Source organism: Ceratotherium simum, chromosome 3 (assembly GCF_057802395.1).
Source record: "Ceratotherium simum simum isolate JZ-2026a chromosome 3, ASM5780239v1, whole genome shotgun sequence".
In the NCBI taxonomy this organism is placed as follows: Eukaryota; Metazoa; Chordata; class Mammalia; order Perissodactyla; family Rhinocerotidae; genus Ceratotherium; species Ceratotherium simum.
This window is the reverse complement of record NC_141902.1, coordinates 60,157,298-60,177,142: the sequence shown is the minus strand read 5'-3', so window position 1 is coordinate 60,177,142 and position 19,845 is coordinate 60,157,298. Positions and strand designations below refer to the sequence as shown.

The 19,845-nt window shown below is 39.6% G+C and overlaps 1 protein-coding gene across 5 annotated transcripts in view; it reads right to left on the bottom strand.

The window, feature by feature from the left end:
• Positions 1-19,845, bottom strand: part of ZWILCH (zwilch kinetochore protein) — a 35,530-nt gene that overhangs the window by 9,012 nt on the left and 6,673 nt on the right. For 4 of the 5 annotated variants that reach the window (XM_087428576.1, XM_087428577.1, XM_087428578.1 and 1 more), the window contains 11 exons: positions 17,949-18,067; positions 14,114-14,313; positions 13,498-13,568; positions 13,005-13,160; positions 11,664-11,735; positions 8,085-8,178; positions 7,513-7,562; positions 6,755-6,860; positions 6,148-6,227; positions 4,114-4,270; positions 3,574-3,602 (listed from right to left, as the gene is read on the bottom strand). In XM_087428576.1, the coding sequence (XP_087284702.1) occupies positions 3,574-3,602; positions 4,114-4,270; positions 6,148-6,227; positions 6,755-6,860; positions 7,513-7,562; positions 8,085-8,178; positions 11,664-11,735; positions 13,005-13,160; positions 13,498-13,568; positions 14,114-14,313; positions 17,949-18,067 (1,134 nt within the window). The remainder of the gene's footprint in view (positions 1-3,573; positions 3,603-4,113; positions 4,271-6,147; positions 6,228-6,754; positions 6,861-7,512; positions 7,563-8,084; positions 8,179-11,663; positions 11,736-13,004; positions 13,161-13,497; positions 13,569-14,113; positions 14,314-17,948; positions 18,068-19,845) is intronic. The other variant, XM_087428579.1, reaches the window with a different exon arrangement.

Here is a 19,845-nt window from a genome sequence, read left to right as displayed (position 1 = left end):
AACTAAACTGTAAATAAAGTCTTCATCGAGAATGTTCTAAGCAAACCATTATACACATTCTCTGGCAAAGGCAAATCACAGAACTGCTTCATCAAGGAGGCCCAAGTGAGTAACTAATTGGAAGTTAGGGAATGAATGGCAAATCCACAACGTAATTCTTACCTTCAACACACTTGCTAGGTTGATGGAAGTATCTACCTCTAAAAATAGATAGTAAACCTGAAGTACCAAGAAATTACACAAGTGCATTGATAAGCTTGCACTCACATATATTACTGGTAAATTGGTATGACACTTTGGAAAAGAAATTTGGCAATGTATGTCAAGCATCATAAAATGCTCAGAGCTTCTATTTCTGAGACCCCATGCTAAGGAAATAATCCATGGCAAATATGATAGATGGAATTCTACAGTGACCCCCAAGATTCCTGCCCCCCGGAGTATACATCTTGTATAATTCTGTTCCCCCTGAGTGAGGCCAGACCTGTAAATATGACAGGGTGTTACTCCCATGATTAGGTTACTGGTTGATCGACTTCTGAGTTAATCAAAAGGGAGATTATTGCCTGGTCATTACTCTAACCTAATCAGGTGAGCCCTTTAAAAGAAGGTGAAGCATTAGAGATGTTCTCCCACTGGCTTTGAAGAAACAAACTGTCATGTTATGGAGAAGGCCACATGTCAAGGACCTATAAGCAACCTCTAGAAACTGAGACTGGTCCTGGGCCGCCAGCTAGCAAGAAAACAAGGCCCTCGTCACAGGGCCACAAGAAAATGAATTCTGCCAACAACAAATGAGACAACCTGGAGGCGGATCTTTCCCTAGTCAAGCCTCCACATGAGTATACAGCTGGCTGACACCTTGATTTCAGCCTCGTGAAACCCTAAGCAGAGGACTCGGCTAAAATGTGCCCAACTCCCAACCCCTGGAAACTGCCAGATAATAAATTTGTGTTCATTTAAGCTTCTAAGTTTAGGCAGTAATAGAAAACTAATACAGTAAGGGAAAAGTTATAGTCTCTCTTAATTAATTGGGGTAAAGGCAGGGGGGTAGGAGAGATCCATGGATAATCCTAAATTACCGTTTAAGGGAAGCTAGGCAAAATGTGATAAATTAATTTAACGTAAATTCATTTATAATTAAATCCAAAATATAGGGACATATTTATTTGTCTTACAAAGGTTATTCCAAAATGTGAAAATAACACAGGTAGGAAAATACGCATGGGCCCAGGAAGGAAGTACCCCAACACAGGCTACAGTCTACTCCATTACCTGCACCTGCCACCCATATTCCCAGTGGTCTCCTGACAGCTCTGGAAGTAGAGAGCCCCAGGATCTTCTTTGCACAAAGGCACATGCCCAGATTGCCTTCCCCCTTTGATTCTCTCTGCCCATGCTACAACCTAGGCCGCTCTACCTCTGCCTGCCCACAAGACTCTGCACAGAGAGAGGGTGACACAGCCTGACGTCACTGATTACTTGGAGGCAGTGTAGCCTAGTGAGTGTTTCTCAAGGTGTGGCCTGCTTGAGAAATGCAGAAAACCAGCCCCCCAAAGATATCCATGTCCTAATCCCAGAACCTGTGAATGTGTTACATTTATGGCAAAAAGGAATTAAGGTGGCAGATGGAATTAAGGTCATTTGACCTTAAAATCGGGAGACTATGCTGGGTTATGCAGATGAGCCCAATCTAACCACATGAACTCTTTAAAATTGGATGAAGGAGGCAGAGAGTGAGTCAGAGGGATGCAGCAGGAGAAGGATTTGCCCGCTGTTGCTGGGTTTGGAGATAAAGGAAGTGGGCCAGGAGCCAAGGAATGGGGTGGCCTCTGCAAGTTGAGAACAGCGTTCAGTTTACAGCCAGCAAGAAAACAGGACCCTAGTCCTACAATCACAAGGAAGTGAATTCTGCCAATAACTCCAATGAGCAGGAAATGGATTCTCCCCTACAAGCTCCAAACAGGAACACAGCCTGCCAAGACCTTGATTTTAGCCTAGTGAGAGCCATACTGGACTTCCGAACTACAGAACTATAAAATAATACATCTGTGTTGTTTTAGGCCACTAAGTGTGTGTCAACTAGTAATGGTAGCAATAGAAAACTAATATACCTGCAAACCACCTGCATCAGAATCATCTGGAGTAGAAGACGGCTTGTTTGAAAAGACATATTCCTAAGCCCTACACCTACTGAGTCACTGGGGCCCAGGAATTAGCATTTTAACAAGCCTTCTAGGAGATTCTCAAAGTTTAAGGACTATTGTGTCAAAAGTCTGGAGTCAAAGCATATTTAAAAAAATAGGCATATTAAACGACTTGATGGGAATTCATAAAAATAAGAGCACTCGTATTTCGGTGATGAGATTAAGGGCGTGTCTGTACTATATTCTAACTCTCAAAAATGTTACTACTTTTCTAAGTTTAAAAAAAATGTATAAAAATACCAAGCAATCTCCTCTGGGCCCTCTATTATCATCTGTATGCAGATTTTTTGCTAGAGCATGTTTCCACTAAAAATATATACCCTTAATAAAATGTTTAAAATTTGAACAGCAAAAATTAACCTCAAAAGAATCCAGTTGAGTCTTACTTTGCACAATAGATACAGCTCGAGTTTTTCTATCCTGTATTTTTATAGGAGACAAATGACAAACAAGTTGATACTATAGATCCATTTTCTAAAAGGATCTTCCAATGAATGCCATGGTCAGTAGAGATGCTCTTCAATCTCCTAAACATTTTTTTTTTTTTCTTCCCCCAAAGTCCCAGTAGATAGTTGTATGTCATAGCTGCACATCCTTCTAGTTGCTGTATGTGGGACGCAGCCTCAGCATGGCCAGAGAAGCGGTGCATCGGTGCGCGCCCGGGATCCGAACCCGGGCCACCAGCAGCGGAGCACGCGCACTTAACCGCTAAGCCACGGGGCTGGCCCTCCTAAACTTTCTAAATCAATACACCAGGAAAATACAAAAGCCCATAATCACGACTGTGAAACTCAGAAGCATCTTTTTTCTTTTTTTGATGAGGAAGATTGGCCCTGAGCTAACATCTGTTGCCAATCTTCCTTTATTTCCTTGAGGAAGATTGTCCGTGAGTTAACATCTGTGCCAATCTTCCCCTACTTTGTATATGGAACGCCGCCACAGCATGGCTTGATGAGCCGTGCATAGGTTCACGCCCAGGATCCAGGTCTGTGAACCCCAAGCTGCCGAAGCAGACCGTGTGAACTTAACCACTACGACACCGGGCCAGCCCCACAAAAGCATGTTGTGAATCAATATATTAAAGAACATAGGAAATTCTGTAGGGCCTATCAAAGAAGATAAATGAGAGTTGTGGGAGTACATTGGCTTAAGCAGGATACAGCTATATTCAGTATCATGAAACGACACTGAGTGGGCTACTTTTTTGTCTGCCTTACCAGACAGTATCATTAAGGGCACTGACTGTTTTATTTATCTGTTTCCTAGGACCTAGGACAGAGGCTGGCACAGAATAGGCACTTAATAATTATAAGCAGAATGACTTAATAAAAGAAAAATCAACTTTAGAATAAAAAAATAAACTCACCAAATGATTCAAAGATGCAAGTTCCTGACCTATTTTAAAAAAACACATATATGTAAATAAGCTTTAGGTATTGTCTATTACATGTTGAGCAACCTAAGAAAAAATTTTCATAGTTCATGTATAAAAGAAATGCTCAAGCTAAACAGTTTCTCACAAAGAGCCAAATTTTCTGGCACATTACACCGTAAATATATACTAGTAATTATAAAAATTATCACAGCTTGCCTCTAACAAAACAACCAGGTGTCAGATATTAAAACAGCATCTCAAAAAAGTGTTTTTTGTTTACTACACTAACCTCAGAGAATCTCAAAATGTTTGAACTAAAAACTGACAAACAAAATCTATAGTTATCTTTAACCTAATATGTTTATTGAGGGGGAAACTAAGGCCCAAGAACAGAAATGCTTGTCTCAGGGTGAACCAGGGACAAAGCCAGGACTACACACTAGAGACAAGGAGAAAGATAAAATCTCAGATTGCCTATGGCTGACAATTGTGATGTACTTTTTAATTTGTTGAGCTGGGAAAGGGACTTACCTATAAAAAAACTGATATAATCTTTCTTCAGTTTGTCCAAACCAATTTCCAAAAGCATCTGAACTGGAACAGTCCCACTGAGAGAAACTGTGTCCATGGTTCCATGATAAGACTGATGAATGAGCTTACTTAGTAAACTATTACTCCCACTATGGAGCTAGAAATCAAGAAAATTTTACAAAACCATAAATAAAAAGATAAACAAGTCCAGTAAGCAAAAGAGAAGCAAACTGCATTAGCTACAAGCTAAAAACAAGCTTGCCTTTTTAGTCTCCTGATACTACAAAATGTTTAAATAAAAGCCCCCAAGTTACAAACACGTCAGTTTCCAAAGTGCCATTCCTACCTTATTTGCTTAAGTCCAAAGCAATTAATCACACAACTTGATCATTTGCAAATTAAAAAGAGCTGTGAACTTACAGATCTAACATGTGTTCCAAATGTTAAACAATTCATTTTGTTTGTTTGTTTGTTTCTTTTTTTTGTGAGGAAGATCAGCCCTGAGCTAACATCCGTGCTAATCCCCCTCCTTTTTGCTGAGGAAGACCAGCTCTGAGCTAACATCTATTGCCAATCCTCCTCCTTTTTTACCCTAAAGCCCCAGTAGATAGTTGTAAGTCATTGTTGCATATCCTTCTAGTTGCTGTATGTGGGACGCGGCCTCAGCATGGCCAGAGAAGCGGTGCGTCGGTGCGCGCCCGGGATCTGAACCCGGGCCGCCAGTAGTGGAGTGCGCGCACTTAACCGCTAAGCCACGGGGCTGGCCACAAACAATTAATTTTAAACAAACCTAAAATAGTTGACATCTCCCTACTGTCTTTTTATTATCTCTAATTTTCATCACAATCTTTTACATTTTCTTTTTTTTTTAAACTACTTTCACTTCGTCCGCACTTTGTTGCACGTGGTAGGGATATACCTATAAATATCTCACAAACACAGAAACTCTCAAGAGAAAAATTCGATGGCCAAGACTAAAATGCTTAGAATCACTAATGCCCAATTAGACGAGAGTTTGCACGCCTTTGCTCCGGGGTGTATCCTTGTTCACATCTATGCAAGTTTTAAGTTTTACAGTCATGAACTGGCAACCACATTATTTAAAATAATTCCTATTAAATGAGAAATCTTTTCGTTCCTAGCTTTTTGCTTAGCTTTTTCTTAATTATAAAAGCACAAATTCATCATGGAAAATCTGTAAAGTACAGAAATGTATAATGCAGTCGGAAAAACTCATTTGTAACCCTACCACCAGAGGTGACTGCTGTAACATTTTTAACATATTTGCTTCCAGGTTTTTCTCTCCAAAATTACAATTTTTATACAACAGTGTATACTCTTTTCTTTTTACTGAACTTTATATGCACTTCTTTACATCATCTGTCAGCATCATTTTTAGCAACTATTACATGTGCCATTATGTGGCTCTATCATTATTCACTTAGTCATTCCATTAATAGTGGATATCTCAATAAAGAAAGAAAAATAGTGGAAATTTAGATAATTTACAATGTTTGCTACCATAAATGAGGCTGTAATGACTATTCTAATACATAAAATCTTGATACATATTTCTGTGTATGAGCTTAGGATGGATGCTAACAAAAGAAGTATTGATTCAAAGGGCACGATACATTTTGAGGCTCTTAATATATTATCAAAAATTGCTTTTTAGAGTGTTCCAATTTGTACTCACATCAGTAGTACATGAGAATGATCATTCATAGCAACAGTAACAACAATATTAGTAGCTTACAAATACTGAGCACTTAGCTATGAGCTAGGCGCTAAGGGCTTTACATGAATTAAATTATTTAATCCTACAACAACACTATGAGGTAGGGACTATTCCCACCCCTACTTTATAGATGAGGAAACTAGGGCACAGAGAAGTAAAGGAACCTGCCCAAGTTTACACAGCTAGAAAGTAGCAGGGCTGGAATTCAAACTCAGGCAGTCTGCTCTGGTGCCTGTGTTCTTAACCATCGTGCTACACTGCCAAGAACACGTTCTAACACACACTGCTACACCTACCCACGGCTGTATATCACCACACTGCAGACTCTGGATGATCAATGTGAAACACTTCACCAAGTCTTGATAGGAAATCACACCTTGGAAAGCAAGTCAGTCTAACATTATTTTCATTATTATTTCTGCAGATCAAATATGTAATTAACCTTAAGGATACATAAATGAAGTAGAAGACAAGTACTTTACGGATGGGAAAGGAGAAGGAAATTAAATCCAAAAAAAAAAGATGTAATGCATTTCAAAGAAAGAAATTGAACTCATTGCCACAAAATAACATACTTAGTAAAATATTAAGGAATATCTTTTCCTTCTTTTAATAATTATAATTTCACTAAGGTATATGTTTTGGTTCATATAAATATAGCATAAAAACGACCTCAGTCTTATACTTCAGGCAGGAGAATAAAACAGATTCTATGAATTGCCTTGTCATAGTACAATTCTTGATTAGAAGTGCCAATGCATTATTAGAAATGAACCTGCTAAGATAGGAACCAGATGTCCACACGAGACTAGTAGTACACACTGTACTATTTCCAAAAGACTTAAAAATAAACCTAAGAAATAACAGAAAAAATTTTATTTTACAATCATGGTGGACACCTACTACTGCTCATTTTGCACCACAGCTGCTCAGCAAAATCGAGATCACCCCGCACTGTGAGGAGACACTCGATGGAGCGGTCAACGGCAGCACCGTCGTGCTTCACGGTCTGAAAAGGAAGCAAGCATCAGAGATACTCAGTTTATTTAAAAAAAAAAAGTTGAAAGAGTTTAAGGCCAGTAAGCTTTCAAGTGCCGCTCCAAGAAAATGTGGATCCATGAACACACACACAGATGTGAATGAATTTTCTACAACTTCATTCACTAATGAGGAAATACAAATAAATCAACAGGGACAAACTGGACCCCTAAAATGGTTTTAAAAATGTGATGCCTAAAAGCAAGCACTCAACTTTCCTTCCATGGAAAAATATTTAAATTACCTTAGTCTCCATTTTCCTACTTGTCAAATGACAACACATTTAGCTTAATATAACAATACCACGTATGGCACATTAAATACCATCTCGCAGTATATCAGAATACTATAGTAATACCATGTTATGATATATTAACATAGTCATTTCTCCTTCCCTGCAGTAGAGAAATTAACACTACATATGTATTAGTTCTCTTTAAAAATATTTATCAGTTCTTAAGGAAAAAAATCACCAGTGCCAACATTAAAGAACAAAAAATTACCCTCAAAATGCTGCCGTGGCTGTGCCAGATCCATTTGAGATGGTAAGACATGAAAGATAACAGTACAACCAAATTTTAAAACCTATTTCAGTGCACTTCTAACTGATAATAATCACTTACCTCTGTGTCTTTTTTTGTAGAGTCACCAAATCCATCCAGCTTATTTAAGTCTAGAAAGTGGCAAAAGCTTATTAACTCTGGATTTTATTTTTCTGCTTTCCAAATCATTTCCATCCTAATCCCATTTTCAAATGTCAAATGAGAAAGCAGAAGCATAATTGGGGAGTTGAGCAAATTACTTAACTCTCCAATGGAGGTCATAGTAGGTACCCACCAGGTCAGGGTGTGAGGGTAAACCGAGGTACAGTGAAAGCCCCTAACATATGTCGGGCACGCAATAAGTACTCGAAGGTTACTGTTCCATCCCTCTTCTCCTACAATCTCAAATATGCTTGTGGTATATAAAATTTAAATTAAATATTATTAATTCTTAAAATTACTTAGACCTTTACCATTAGCAATTCAGAATGAAAGCTGTCCCTCTGACTAGGACAGACCTCATAGCTTTATATATATCCCAACCAAAAAGAATACCAAGCCTAAAAAGACAACTTATATTTAAATATAGCAGGTATAAATTCTCAATTAAGAAAAATAAACAACATATAAGCATGAGTTAGGAAAACAAAGACCATTCAGAAATTCCTGCACAAGTTCAACAGCAGATTTTGCTTCCAGGGGCTCAGGCCATTCAGTTATACCAGTCCTCAAACCATCAGCCAAAACCTATGGGAGATGAAAAAAAAACAAACCCAAAAACTTGTTAGCAAAAAACATAGTTTAATCAATAAGGATGTATTTAATAATAATATTAATCATTATAATATCTCTTGAATGTTTAATCACATGCCAGGAACTGTTCTGTTTTATAAGTAGTACGGTATTTAATCCTCGCAAAAACCCTATGGGGCAGACATTATTATCATCCCCATTTTATTGAGGCTAAGAGAGGTTAAGTAACTTGCTCAGGGTCACCAATCAGTAACTGACAGTGCCAGGACATACATCCAACAGTCTGATGCCAAAGATGCTGTTCTGTACTATAGTGCCACATGCATAGATGCTACAGAGGATTCAAGACTGATGAGTCTGCCCAAAGATGCTTGTAATTTTGGTTAAGAAGGACCGATAATACAGATGCAATAATCAGGGAACAACAAATGTGAAACAGAATGGAAGTTTATATAAAAATAATATAAACGTGTATGCCTGTACATACAATATCTAAACAGAAGTAAGGAAAAGGGGTCAAGATAGGCTAGTGTGAAAGAGGAACAGTTTGAAAGATGAGCTCAACTCAAATGTGGGAACCATCGGCTACAGCAGGGAAGGAGCATGGACTAAGATGAAGAGGATGGGATGACTCCAACCAGGGTGGAGAAAACAGCCAGGGAGCAGTGGGAGATAAGGTTAGAAGGAATAGGGGCTAGACAGGAATAGTGATCTTAAAACCTGAAAAGACTTATTTCATATGGAAGGCAACAGCCACTGTTGATTTTTTGGCAGGAAAATGACATGGTCAAGTAGTTAAAAATTCCTCTGTCAGAAATACCCAGGATGGATTTTAAGGAAAAGAGAAAGTACAATGTTTCTCAACAGAAGTGATATCATCCTCCACCCCCAGGGGGTCTTTGGAAAAATGTGCAGATAACTTTGGGTGTCACAATGACGGGGGTACAGGAGCACTCTGAATATTTAGTTTGGTGGGGCCAAGGATGCTAAACATACTGCAAAGTGTACAATGGTCCCAGCCATAAAGAACGGTCCTGCCCAAGATACCAATAGCATCCCCGTTGAGAAACAACGAAAGATCATTAGAGTGGGCCAGGAGGGAGGTGATCAGGGCTTTAACCAAGATGGGCACAGTGACAGAAAGTTCAAAGGAAAAAAGAACAGTTTATTCCAGAGAGAGAGAGAGAAGAATATGTAGAATAAAAGAAAAGAAAAAACCCTACCCATTTATAAAAATACAGGGGATTAAATCTGAAGATTTAATCTGGGCATGGCCATGTGCACATCTAAGATTCTGTGCATTTGTAGGGAAATTATAACAAAGCATGGACTTTCAAGTCAGACAGACAGACATGTATCTGAATGTGTTTTGCACTAGCCTTTCCACTTACCAGCTGCTTACGTCTCAGGCAAAAAATAAGGGAACCATCCAGCACCACATGCTTGGCACACAGAGGCAGCTTCTAGCTGTGGTACGTAGTGGTGCTGGTAGATATAGTTCTTACTAAAGTAAGATATAAGGTTTCTAGCCTGGGAAATTGGGAAATGGTGGAACCACAGACAGAAATGGTGGGCTTTCTAAGGGGATCTAATCTGGAGAAGATTTCAAGTTTCATTTTGGACATACTGAGTTCGAGGCCACAGCACTCTACTCAAGTGGGAAATAATTAGGCGGAAGTGGGAAAGATGGGAACTGGTATCAGCTTCAAGATGGGAGTCTGGAGGTCCCTTATAAACTTAGTCAAATCACTGAATGGACAATCTCTCCACCGGGGTGGAGAGAGAAGGGCAGAGACATGAGGGTAGTAGTATGATGGAAGCCCACAGAAAGGGTCCTGAAAGAGGAGCTGTCAAGAAAGAAGAAGTTTTGTACAAACAGGGAGATAATAATAGGAGGTAAAAGAATTAAAAATGCTTGGTACTGTGCTAGCTGCTGAAGGCACAACAGGGTACCTGGCCCTCAAGTCTATTAGGGGAGACAAAGAAGTAAACAAACTACTGTGTTTGACACTCTGACAAGAGGTGTGTGTGGAGTTCTATGGCAGTACAAAGCACAGGCAGCATAAGCTGTTCTGGGGGATCAGTGCAAGCATCCTAGGCGAAGATGTCACCGAGAGCTCACCCAGCAAAGGGGTGAGAGAAGGGCACACTAGGCAGATCAAGACATGCACACCAGAAAGTGACAAAGTGTGACAGGATCGGAGCTACTATAAGCAGGGAACTCAATATGGCGAGGGTTGGGGGTTCAGTGTGAGTAGAAGTAGGGTGTGAGATTAAGCTAAAGAAATAAGTAGGAGCCAATAAGAACATGAAAAGATGCTCAATGTCACTAGCCATCAGGGAAATGCAAATCAAAACTATAATGAGATACCACTTCATCCCCACTAGGATGGCTATAATTAAAAAAAACAGACAATATCAAGCATTGGCATGGATATAGAAAAATTAGAACCCTCATACACTGCTGGTAGGAATGTAAAATGGTATAACCACTTTGGAAAACAATTACAATTTGGCAGTTCCTCAAAAAGTTAAACACAAATTTACCATATGACCCAGCAACTCCACCCAAGAGATGTGAAAACATATGTCACACAAAAACTTGTACATGACTGTTCACATCAGCATTTTTCACAATAGCCCCAAAGTAGAAACAACTGGAATGTCCATCAGCTGATGAATGGATAAACAAAATGTGGTATATGTATACAATATAATGCTATTTGGCAATAAAAAGGAACAAAGTACAACAGAAAGTAGATTAGCAGTTGCCAGGGGTTGGCGGGGTCAGAGGTGACAGCTAATGGGGTTTCTTTTTGGGGAGATGAAAATGCTCTAAAATTAAATATGGTCATGGGTGTACAACTCTGTAAGTATACTAAAAAACCACTGAATTGTACACTTAAAATGAGTGAATTTTATAGGATGTAATTTATATCTCAATAAAGCTGTTAAAAAGAAAAGAAAAAAGAAATAAGTAGCGTAGCGACTGGATATAACTGGCTCTGTATGCCAGGCTAAGACATTTGGAATTTCTACTGCATTAAAATGAGGCACCCCTGAGATTCAATTTGTAGAGTGCGGCTAAAATTACTGAGACATAAAATTCTTGAAATACACGCTCGTTAATCTTTAGCATCAATCAAAGTCCCAGTTATTAACAAGCAGCTTATATATGCATTTGGAATAAACTGGCAGCTGACCCACCTGGAAAGAGGAGAATCTGTCATATGAATAAAAACCAAACACTCCAATAGAAAAGACAGAAGGACTATGGTTATAAGTATCTAGCGCTCCCTTTAATTGTAAGGACAACCACCACATAATAAAATTAAACTGACCAAATTGCCAAGAGTATCTACTGAATACATAACATTTGGAACAAATTTTGAAGAACACAACATAACAATGATGTGAGCAAACATTTTTATGAAAACATGAGATTGAATGCAAGTAACAAATTCTAGAAGGATACTCACAAGGAGAAATTTCAGTTCTCTGTGAAGGTGACTCAAAGGACCTCTGGGTTCTCCTGATTCCACCTTAATATTCTAAAAAATTCCCAAAGTCAGTTTTCACTGGTAATTGCATCTTCTCAGCATAAGGGTCACAGTTACTTGCATTTCAAACTACCCACACATTAAAAAATATATTTCATAAAGCACTAATGAGTTGAAAAAGTAGGGGCATACTTCATTTAGAACATCTTACCCAGAGATACCATAGATACTGCCCATCCCCATACAGTAACCTAGACTCAGGCCACCACATCCTCTCTCTACACCACAATTGTACCTACATGCAACAATGCTCTGCTCACATGCTCTTTTCCACTGAATTTCCAAGAGGACAAGTGGGAGAAATATAAATAAATACATCTCAAGACTCAGTGACAAATTTAGCATTACCACACACCAAAAATAAAACCCCTCTAATAAATACATTCATTAGACTCCTTCTAACTAAAGCAACAGTGTGCTGTCTTAGCCAGAGGTCAAGGTTTTAACCTCTAAGATCTTTGAAATAAAGGTGGGGGATGCAAGAAAAGAAAAAGGTAAATGTCATTGTATGTAAATTCCTATTGCAGGAAAAGAAAAGCATTAAGAATATAATTATCCATAATCCCACCACCCTGAGGCAACCTCGACTAACACTATCCAGGCTTCTGTGTACACATTTTTTAAAAATAGTAGAGATCCCACTATATATACAATTTTGTACTTTTTCCTTTTGTTTGCTTAATAGTAAGCATTTCCTATTATTATTAAAGACATTATGATTTTTAAAGAATGTGTATCTCATCATGGAAGTCTATTTTAATCATTTCCCTATTGAAATTCAGGTTTTATTTTTAATACTTTGGAAACACAGCTATATCATTGCATTGAATATCTTTGTACATATATTTTGATTAGCCATTCTGATTAATTTCTCAAGATAGAGTTCTAGAAATGTAAATATAAGGTGAAAAGACTTAATAATATAATGATTCTTGATGTGTTGCCAATATCTATACTCTTTTAAGAATAGCAGAGATAATAAGTCACTTTGATGATTTCCTTTGAGTCCCCACTCAAGAGACTTTATTAATTACTGGAAAATTCTTAAGTCACATAACTGCAATACTATGGGCAATTGATAGATCAGATCTCCAGGCAATACCTCCACTGGCTGCCCTGGTGAGACTTTAGGGGCCAACGGAGCCTTTCACAGTTGTCTGCCTGGGGCTGGAAGCACGTAGCACTAGCAACAAGCATGTAAAAATTAAACCCGCATCTAGGGGCCTCATTAACTCAACAGAAAGCAGGCTCCGCTCCTACCAGAGTTGCAGTTGAGGAGAGTGGCGGGACTTGAAGAATCTCATCCACAGGACTCCAGGAAATATCCAAAGTGATCACAGTCTGCGATGCAGCAACCGTATCGTCCAAGGCAGTGGACTTAAAGAGCTCATACTGGGCAAAGCCCCTGGCTGTCACCTAAAGAGTGCATCCCGCAGACCAGTTAGCTATGCTTTCACATGACCAAAGGCCCATTATCAAAACTACTTCGATTCTTTTCCCCAAAGAAGAAAAAGAGCTATACTTTTATCCCAAATAGAAAAATAAGACAATTATTTTTAATCCCAAAGAGTAGCTAAAAGGCAAGAAGGCAGACATTTTAATTTTAGTCATTAGCTTATATGAAAATAAACACAAACATTTTGATACTACAGAAAAATATCTAGTGATATAAGGAATGAAAAAACCTTTAAACTAGGAAGGCAGGTCGATAACAGTTTGAAGAAAATAATATGAGTAGAAGAGAAATACTTACAGTAGATAAGTGATGTCTTTTCTTGTGTGAATTTTTTAAGTCTTCAAGATTTACAGAATAAATTTTATCAGCTATAGGACATAAAGAAAAAAATGTAAAAGTATAGTTCAAAATTACACTGCTAGAGCTAGAAAATTATAATCCCTGAAAGTCTGAGGGTACCACAACTTAACGCTAATAATTGTTGAAAATAAAGTTTAAATCATAGATGAATAAAATCTTTATAAAATGAAAGTGGAACAAAGGTCAATACTACTACCAAAAGTAAAATTAAATGTCTACTATGAGACTGGGATGATGTCATTATATTCATTTTTTTATTCTCCAATGAAAATTTCCAAAAATACACACATATAAATCAAATGAAACCCAAACAAAACAGCCATAAACTCCTGTCCAGACCTCTGGAGATCTGTTTCTGGTGTTCGTGGACTATCTCCTACATGCTGCAGTTACAGACTCCACTAGATTCATGATGGCTAACACAAGTTCCATCGTGTGCACTTCCCTCTTAACAATATCAATTTTCAGTAAAAAACACAAAACAATAACTATACAAATAAATAAATACACACATATACACACCCCCATAAAAGTAGGAAGAGTGAGCACTCACCTTTACAACTGACCATATATAAGACAATCCCTGTAATGCTGTTATTTGTTATGATAAGCTCAGCTCCCAGCCAACAGGTACCTTCAGGATCCGAACTGTCACACCTTACCCAGAGGGGAGGAAGGGCGGTAACTGGACGATTAATCTTCAAATGGGTCATATTAGGATTGTGAGCCATGGTGTAAAGTCCAATTAACTGCCTTGAATACAAGAGTAGGAAGAATAAATTATAAGTAGAGATTATCAATCAGTCAAGAGTTTTCTTTTCCAAAGATATCATGAAGGGTATCTACGATTCTGACTCTGATCCCACTTCTGATCACCAACTAAGATTCTGCACTCAATTTCAATGCGTGGGGTTTTTCCCCACACCAAGCAATTCTCCAACACCAGCTGGGTGTCCTACGTTTCAACTCAATTCTGACACTATCTACCCAGAGACAGCATCAGATCCCATAGTTTAAGGACTCAGTCCTACAAGACTGTCTCTCTTCCCACCCACCTTCAGACAACACTGCAAGTCCAGGTTGTCACCTGTGCTTTTGACTGACCAGCTATAGACTGCAGGTTCCAACAACCCCTTCCTTGGGTTTGATTAATTTGCTAGAGCAACTCACAGAACTCAGAGAAATATTTTACTTACTAGATTACCAGTTTATTATGAAAGGATATAACTCAGGAACAGCCAGATGGAAGAGATGCATAGGGCAAGGTATGGGGAAAGGACACGGAGCTTCTATGCCCTGTCCCAGCATGCCACTCTCCCTGCATCTCCATGTGTTCACCCGGAACCTTTCCAAACCCTCTCCTTCTGTGTTTTTATGGAAACTTCATTATATAGGCATGATTGATTAAATCATTGGCCAATGGTGACTGAACTCATCCTCCAGCCTCTCTCCCCTTCCCAGAGGGCATGGGACTGAAAGTTCTAACCCTCTAATCACACGGTTGGTTCCCCTGGCAACCGCCCCATCCTTAGGTTACGTAGGGGCTTTCCATTAGCAAAAGACACCTTTATCATTCTCATCACTTAGGAAATTCCAAGGGTTTTAGGAACTCTGTGCCAGGAACAGTGGACGAAGACCACAGATATGTTTCTTACTATAAATCACAATATCACAGTATCCCAGAAACAAAAATCTGGAAATTAAGTGGCAAAATACATAAATATTTCACCCAGTTAAGTGGGAGAAGGGCACAACAGCAGATCAAGACACATGCACCAGAAAGCGACTGAGTGCGCCAGGATTATAGCTACTATAAGTAGGGAGTTCAACATGGCGGGAGTAGTTGTTCAGTGGGAGTGGAAGCAGGCTGTGAGATTAAGCAAAAGAAATAAATAGGATATGTCAATTATATCTCAATAAAGCTGGGGGGTGGGGGGAGAAAGTAGGAGCCAGTAAGCCCATGAAAAGATGCTTGAGGTCATCCGTCACTGGAACACTTAAGGAAATCTGAATACAGACGGTGAATTAGATAATAGTATTGTAACAACATTAAATTTCCAGATTTTGATCATTGTTCTGCGGTTATGTAAGAGAATGTACTTGTTCTTAGGAAATACACGGTGAATTATTTAGGGGTAAAGGAACACAATGTCTCCAACATACTGTCAATATTTCATTAAAAACTGTGTGTGTGATATGTGTATGCTTATAGATGGGGGAAGCGGAGGAGGAATAAGAAGAGGAGGAGGAGGAGGACAAGAGGAGGAATGAGAGAGAGAAGGACAAAGCAAATGCAGCAAAAAGTAAATACGTAATGGGTGAATCTGGGTTAAGCGTAGACAGAAGTTCCTGTACTATCTTTTAACTTTTCTGTAAATTTGAAAGTGTATCAAAATTAAAAGTTACCCAAAAATGTGGCTTAAAAACTTCTTTTCAAAGAGATGAAAACTGAATTTATTACCAACAGATGTTCAGGAAAGGAATTTCTAAGGGATTGTACTTCAAAAAGGAAATACAATAATCCCAGAAGGAAGGTCTGAAATGCAGGAAGGAATGCAGAGCAAAGAAACGATGAGCATATGGATCATCCAGACACTGGCTGGAGAAAACAATACACATAAATAATGTTCAAGTTGTGGGCGAGAAAAGAAAAAAGGCCAAATATGACTTAAAATCAAGAAGTCACAAAGGAAAAGACTGATTAACTACAAAAAAATTTTAAAAGTTTCTACACAGCAAAACAAACAAAAACCACGAAGAAGGAAAGCCACTTTGTGAATATTGTTATAGTCATTATTCTCTGTTATTATCTACATGACTATATCCTCCAGAACTCCTTGATGGCAAAGACTTTTTGGTTTTGGGGGTGAGGGAAGCCAGGCAGAGGGAACTGCATATGGCCACACAGGCAGGAAGTGAAGCTGGCAGGGCAGACAGAGGCAGTAGAGTTGCTAACAGGCACTCCTGGTGTCTGGGTGGATAATTCCTCATTGTGCAGGAGGGATAATTCCTCATGCACTGCAGGATGTTACCATCCATGGCTCAGGCCAATAGCTTCCCTCAGTCACTGTGACAACCAAAAAGTACCCCTGCATATTTCCAAATGCCCACTGGGTATGGCACCCCTGGTGGAGGACCACTGGACTAGACAATGAAGGCTCCTATGTGTCACTCATAAGGAATTTGGATTTTATCATGAGGCAACAAGAACTACTGCAGGATTTTTAAACAGGGAAGCAACATGATCAGACTTTCATCTTATTAAGATTGCGCCGGCCCCGTGGCTTAGCGGTTCAGTGCGCGCGCTCCACTACTGGCAGCCCGGGTTCGGATCCCGGGCGCGCACTGACGCACCACTTCTCCTGCCATGCTGAGGCCACGTCCCACATACAGCAACTAGAAGGATGTGCAACTATGACATACAGCTAGCTACTGGGGCTTTGGGGGGGGTGGAAAGGAGGAGGATTGGCAATAGATGTTAGCTCAGAGCCGGTCTTCCTCAGCAAAAAAAGGAGGATTAGCATGGATGTTAGCTCAGGGCTGATCTTCCTCACAAAAAAAAAAAAAGATTACTCCAACAGCAGCAAGGACAAAAGATTGAAGGGGAACCAGATTAGACACAAGGAAAACAATTAAGAAGCAACAGCAATAAATGGCACAGGGGCGTGGAGAAAGGGAAGATTACAGCAGTCTTCTTTTATAATTTTTTACAATTTTTTCATTTATTTATTTTTTTCCCCCAAAGCCCCAGTAGATAGTTGTATGTCATAGCTGCACATCCTTCTAGTTGCTGCACATGGGACGCGACCTCAGCATGGCCGGAGAAGCGGTGCGTCAGTGCGCGCCCGGGATCCAAACCCTGGCCGCCAGCAGCGGAACGTGCGCATTTAACTGCTAAGTCACGGGGCCGGCCCTACAGCAGTCTTCTTAGTCACGTCTGGGATACCTATGGATATTCAAGGAGAGTGATCCTTGGAGAGTTGGGTATGCATGCCTAGAGGGTAGGGGAGGGATCTGGGCTAGACACACATTTTTTCCCCAATATTTATAAGAATGCTTCAATTTATTTATTTATTTTTTTCTTTGTGAGGAAGATCAGCCCTGAGCTAACATCTGACGCCAATCCTCCTCTTTTTTTGCTGAGGAAGATTGGCCCTGAGCTAACATCCGTGCCCATCTTCCTCCACTTTATACAGGACGCCGCCACAGCATGGCTTGACAAGCAGTGCGTTGATGTGCGCCTGGAATCCAAACCTGCAAACCCCCGGCCGCCACAGCAGAGCGCGCACACTTAACCGCTTGTGCCACCGGGCTGACCCCCAAGAATGCTTCAATTTAAATCCTACCCTCCACCTCTACTTCTATCCCGACACAAAGAAAAAACTTACCTTGCTCTCCCAACTGGTAAAGCAAGTGGCCCAACATTCTCACTAGTAGAGAAATCAGAAATAGCAGTTTCTTCAGATTGTAGTTCTTCAACATGACTTGTTTCTTCCTTTTCTAAAGGCTTTAAAAATGTTTTTTATTTATTTAACTAGGTAAAAGAACACTTAAGATAACAGTCAACTCTTCACTATGCTAGAACACAATGTACCAGTTTCTAAACACTTAAGCACAAATGACTGGATTATGGCAAGAATCATAGCTACACACCAGTTTGGTACCAACAAATCTCACCATCAGAAGCATTTCCACTGTCCTATAAACATATTGATCTAAGTTGCTACTGATAAAGGAAGCATCTGATGCCATTAGAAAAGGAAGTGCTCCAACATGTACAAAATGATGAACTAAAGACTACATACCAAGGGAAACCCATGGGAGACTCCCAGATTTTGTCCGATTTTTCACTCCCCAAACTCAAAGGTCCACTGCCCTTACTCCTTAAATCTATTCCTCTGAGGGCTATCCACTCTCATTTGTGTTATCAGGGTTCTGATAGCTATGTGTTTCTGATACCTATATGTTTAAGTAGCTAAATAGCTCAGCCTTACCAATAGTAACAGTAATTATAAGAGTTAACGTTTCCTGAGCATTACTATGTACCAGCTACTGGTCTAAGTTTTCTTTTATTCTCTGTAAAAACCCTGAAATAGATGCTACTATTAGTCCTGTTTTATAGATGGGAAAACTGAGGTGGTGAATGGCTAAATAACTTGCCTAGAATAACACAGCTGCTGAGTGGCAAGGCCAACATTTGAATCTGGGTAGTCTGCCTTCAAAACTCAAGTTCTTACTCATTAAGCTCTTCTGGCAGTAAATATTCTGCTGACTTAATAGGTATCAGACCTTGATGTTTCCTTAACTTTCAATTTCTTTTGCTAGTTTCCAGATTTCATTCCCTTCCAGGCCTGGCTTTCCAAATAGCTCCTAGAACTAGAAGAACCCAATATTGTTTTTTCCTCTGTACTACTTTTCAATATCCATCTAAACTCTAAACTCTAAACTAAACTCTAAAACTCATGCCTTAAGCTCTACTAATCTTCACAGGAATAAAAGCCATTTTAAGTGTTCCCCATCCCAAAGTGCCAGGGCCTCACTGAATTCCAGGTAACTCCTCACAACTGCAAACTGCATTCACACTAGTATCCTAACCCAGGATTTCCACAAATCTCTCTGCTCGTCTTTATCTTCCTAGATAACTCATCTTCATCTGACCATCTTAATTTTTTTAGCTTTTGCTCCACATACATTTCTCCTTCTCCCCATAACAAAAGTCTAAATTCAACCACATAGGGGCCAGCCCGGTGGCGCAAGCAATTAAGTGCATGCACTCTGCTGTGGCGGCCCCAGGTTCGCCGGTTCGGATCCCGGGCACACACCGATGCACCGCTTGTTAAGCCATGCTGTGGTAGCGTCCCATATAAAGTAGAGGAAGATGGGCACGGATGTTAGCCCAGGGCCAGTCTTCCTCAGCAAAAAGAGGATTGGCATGGATATTAGCTCAGGGCTGTCCTCCTCACAAAAAATAAATAAATAAATCCAACCACATACTTCACCTATAATTATTTTCCAAGCATCTGTCCACCATAGATAACCAGTAATAACACCCTTTCATCAACATAAAAGACAAAGTAGCTCCTCTCCTCAGAAAGGAGTTTTTGTGTGTGTGTATTTAAAATAAAGAGCTCCCTGTTCATTCATCACAATGCCCACTCAGACAGTATGAGGGTCCTAAAGCAGACAGAGGCGTTCCTCCTAAAGGAAAGTCCACTTTCCCCTATTTGAACCTACTCCTATCTAATTCAAGAAACAATGTAACCAAAGGAATGGGTCCTGGCCCCA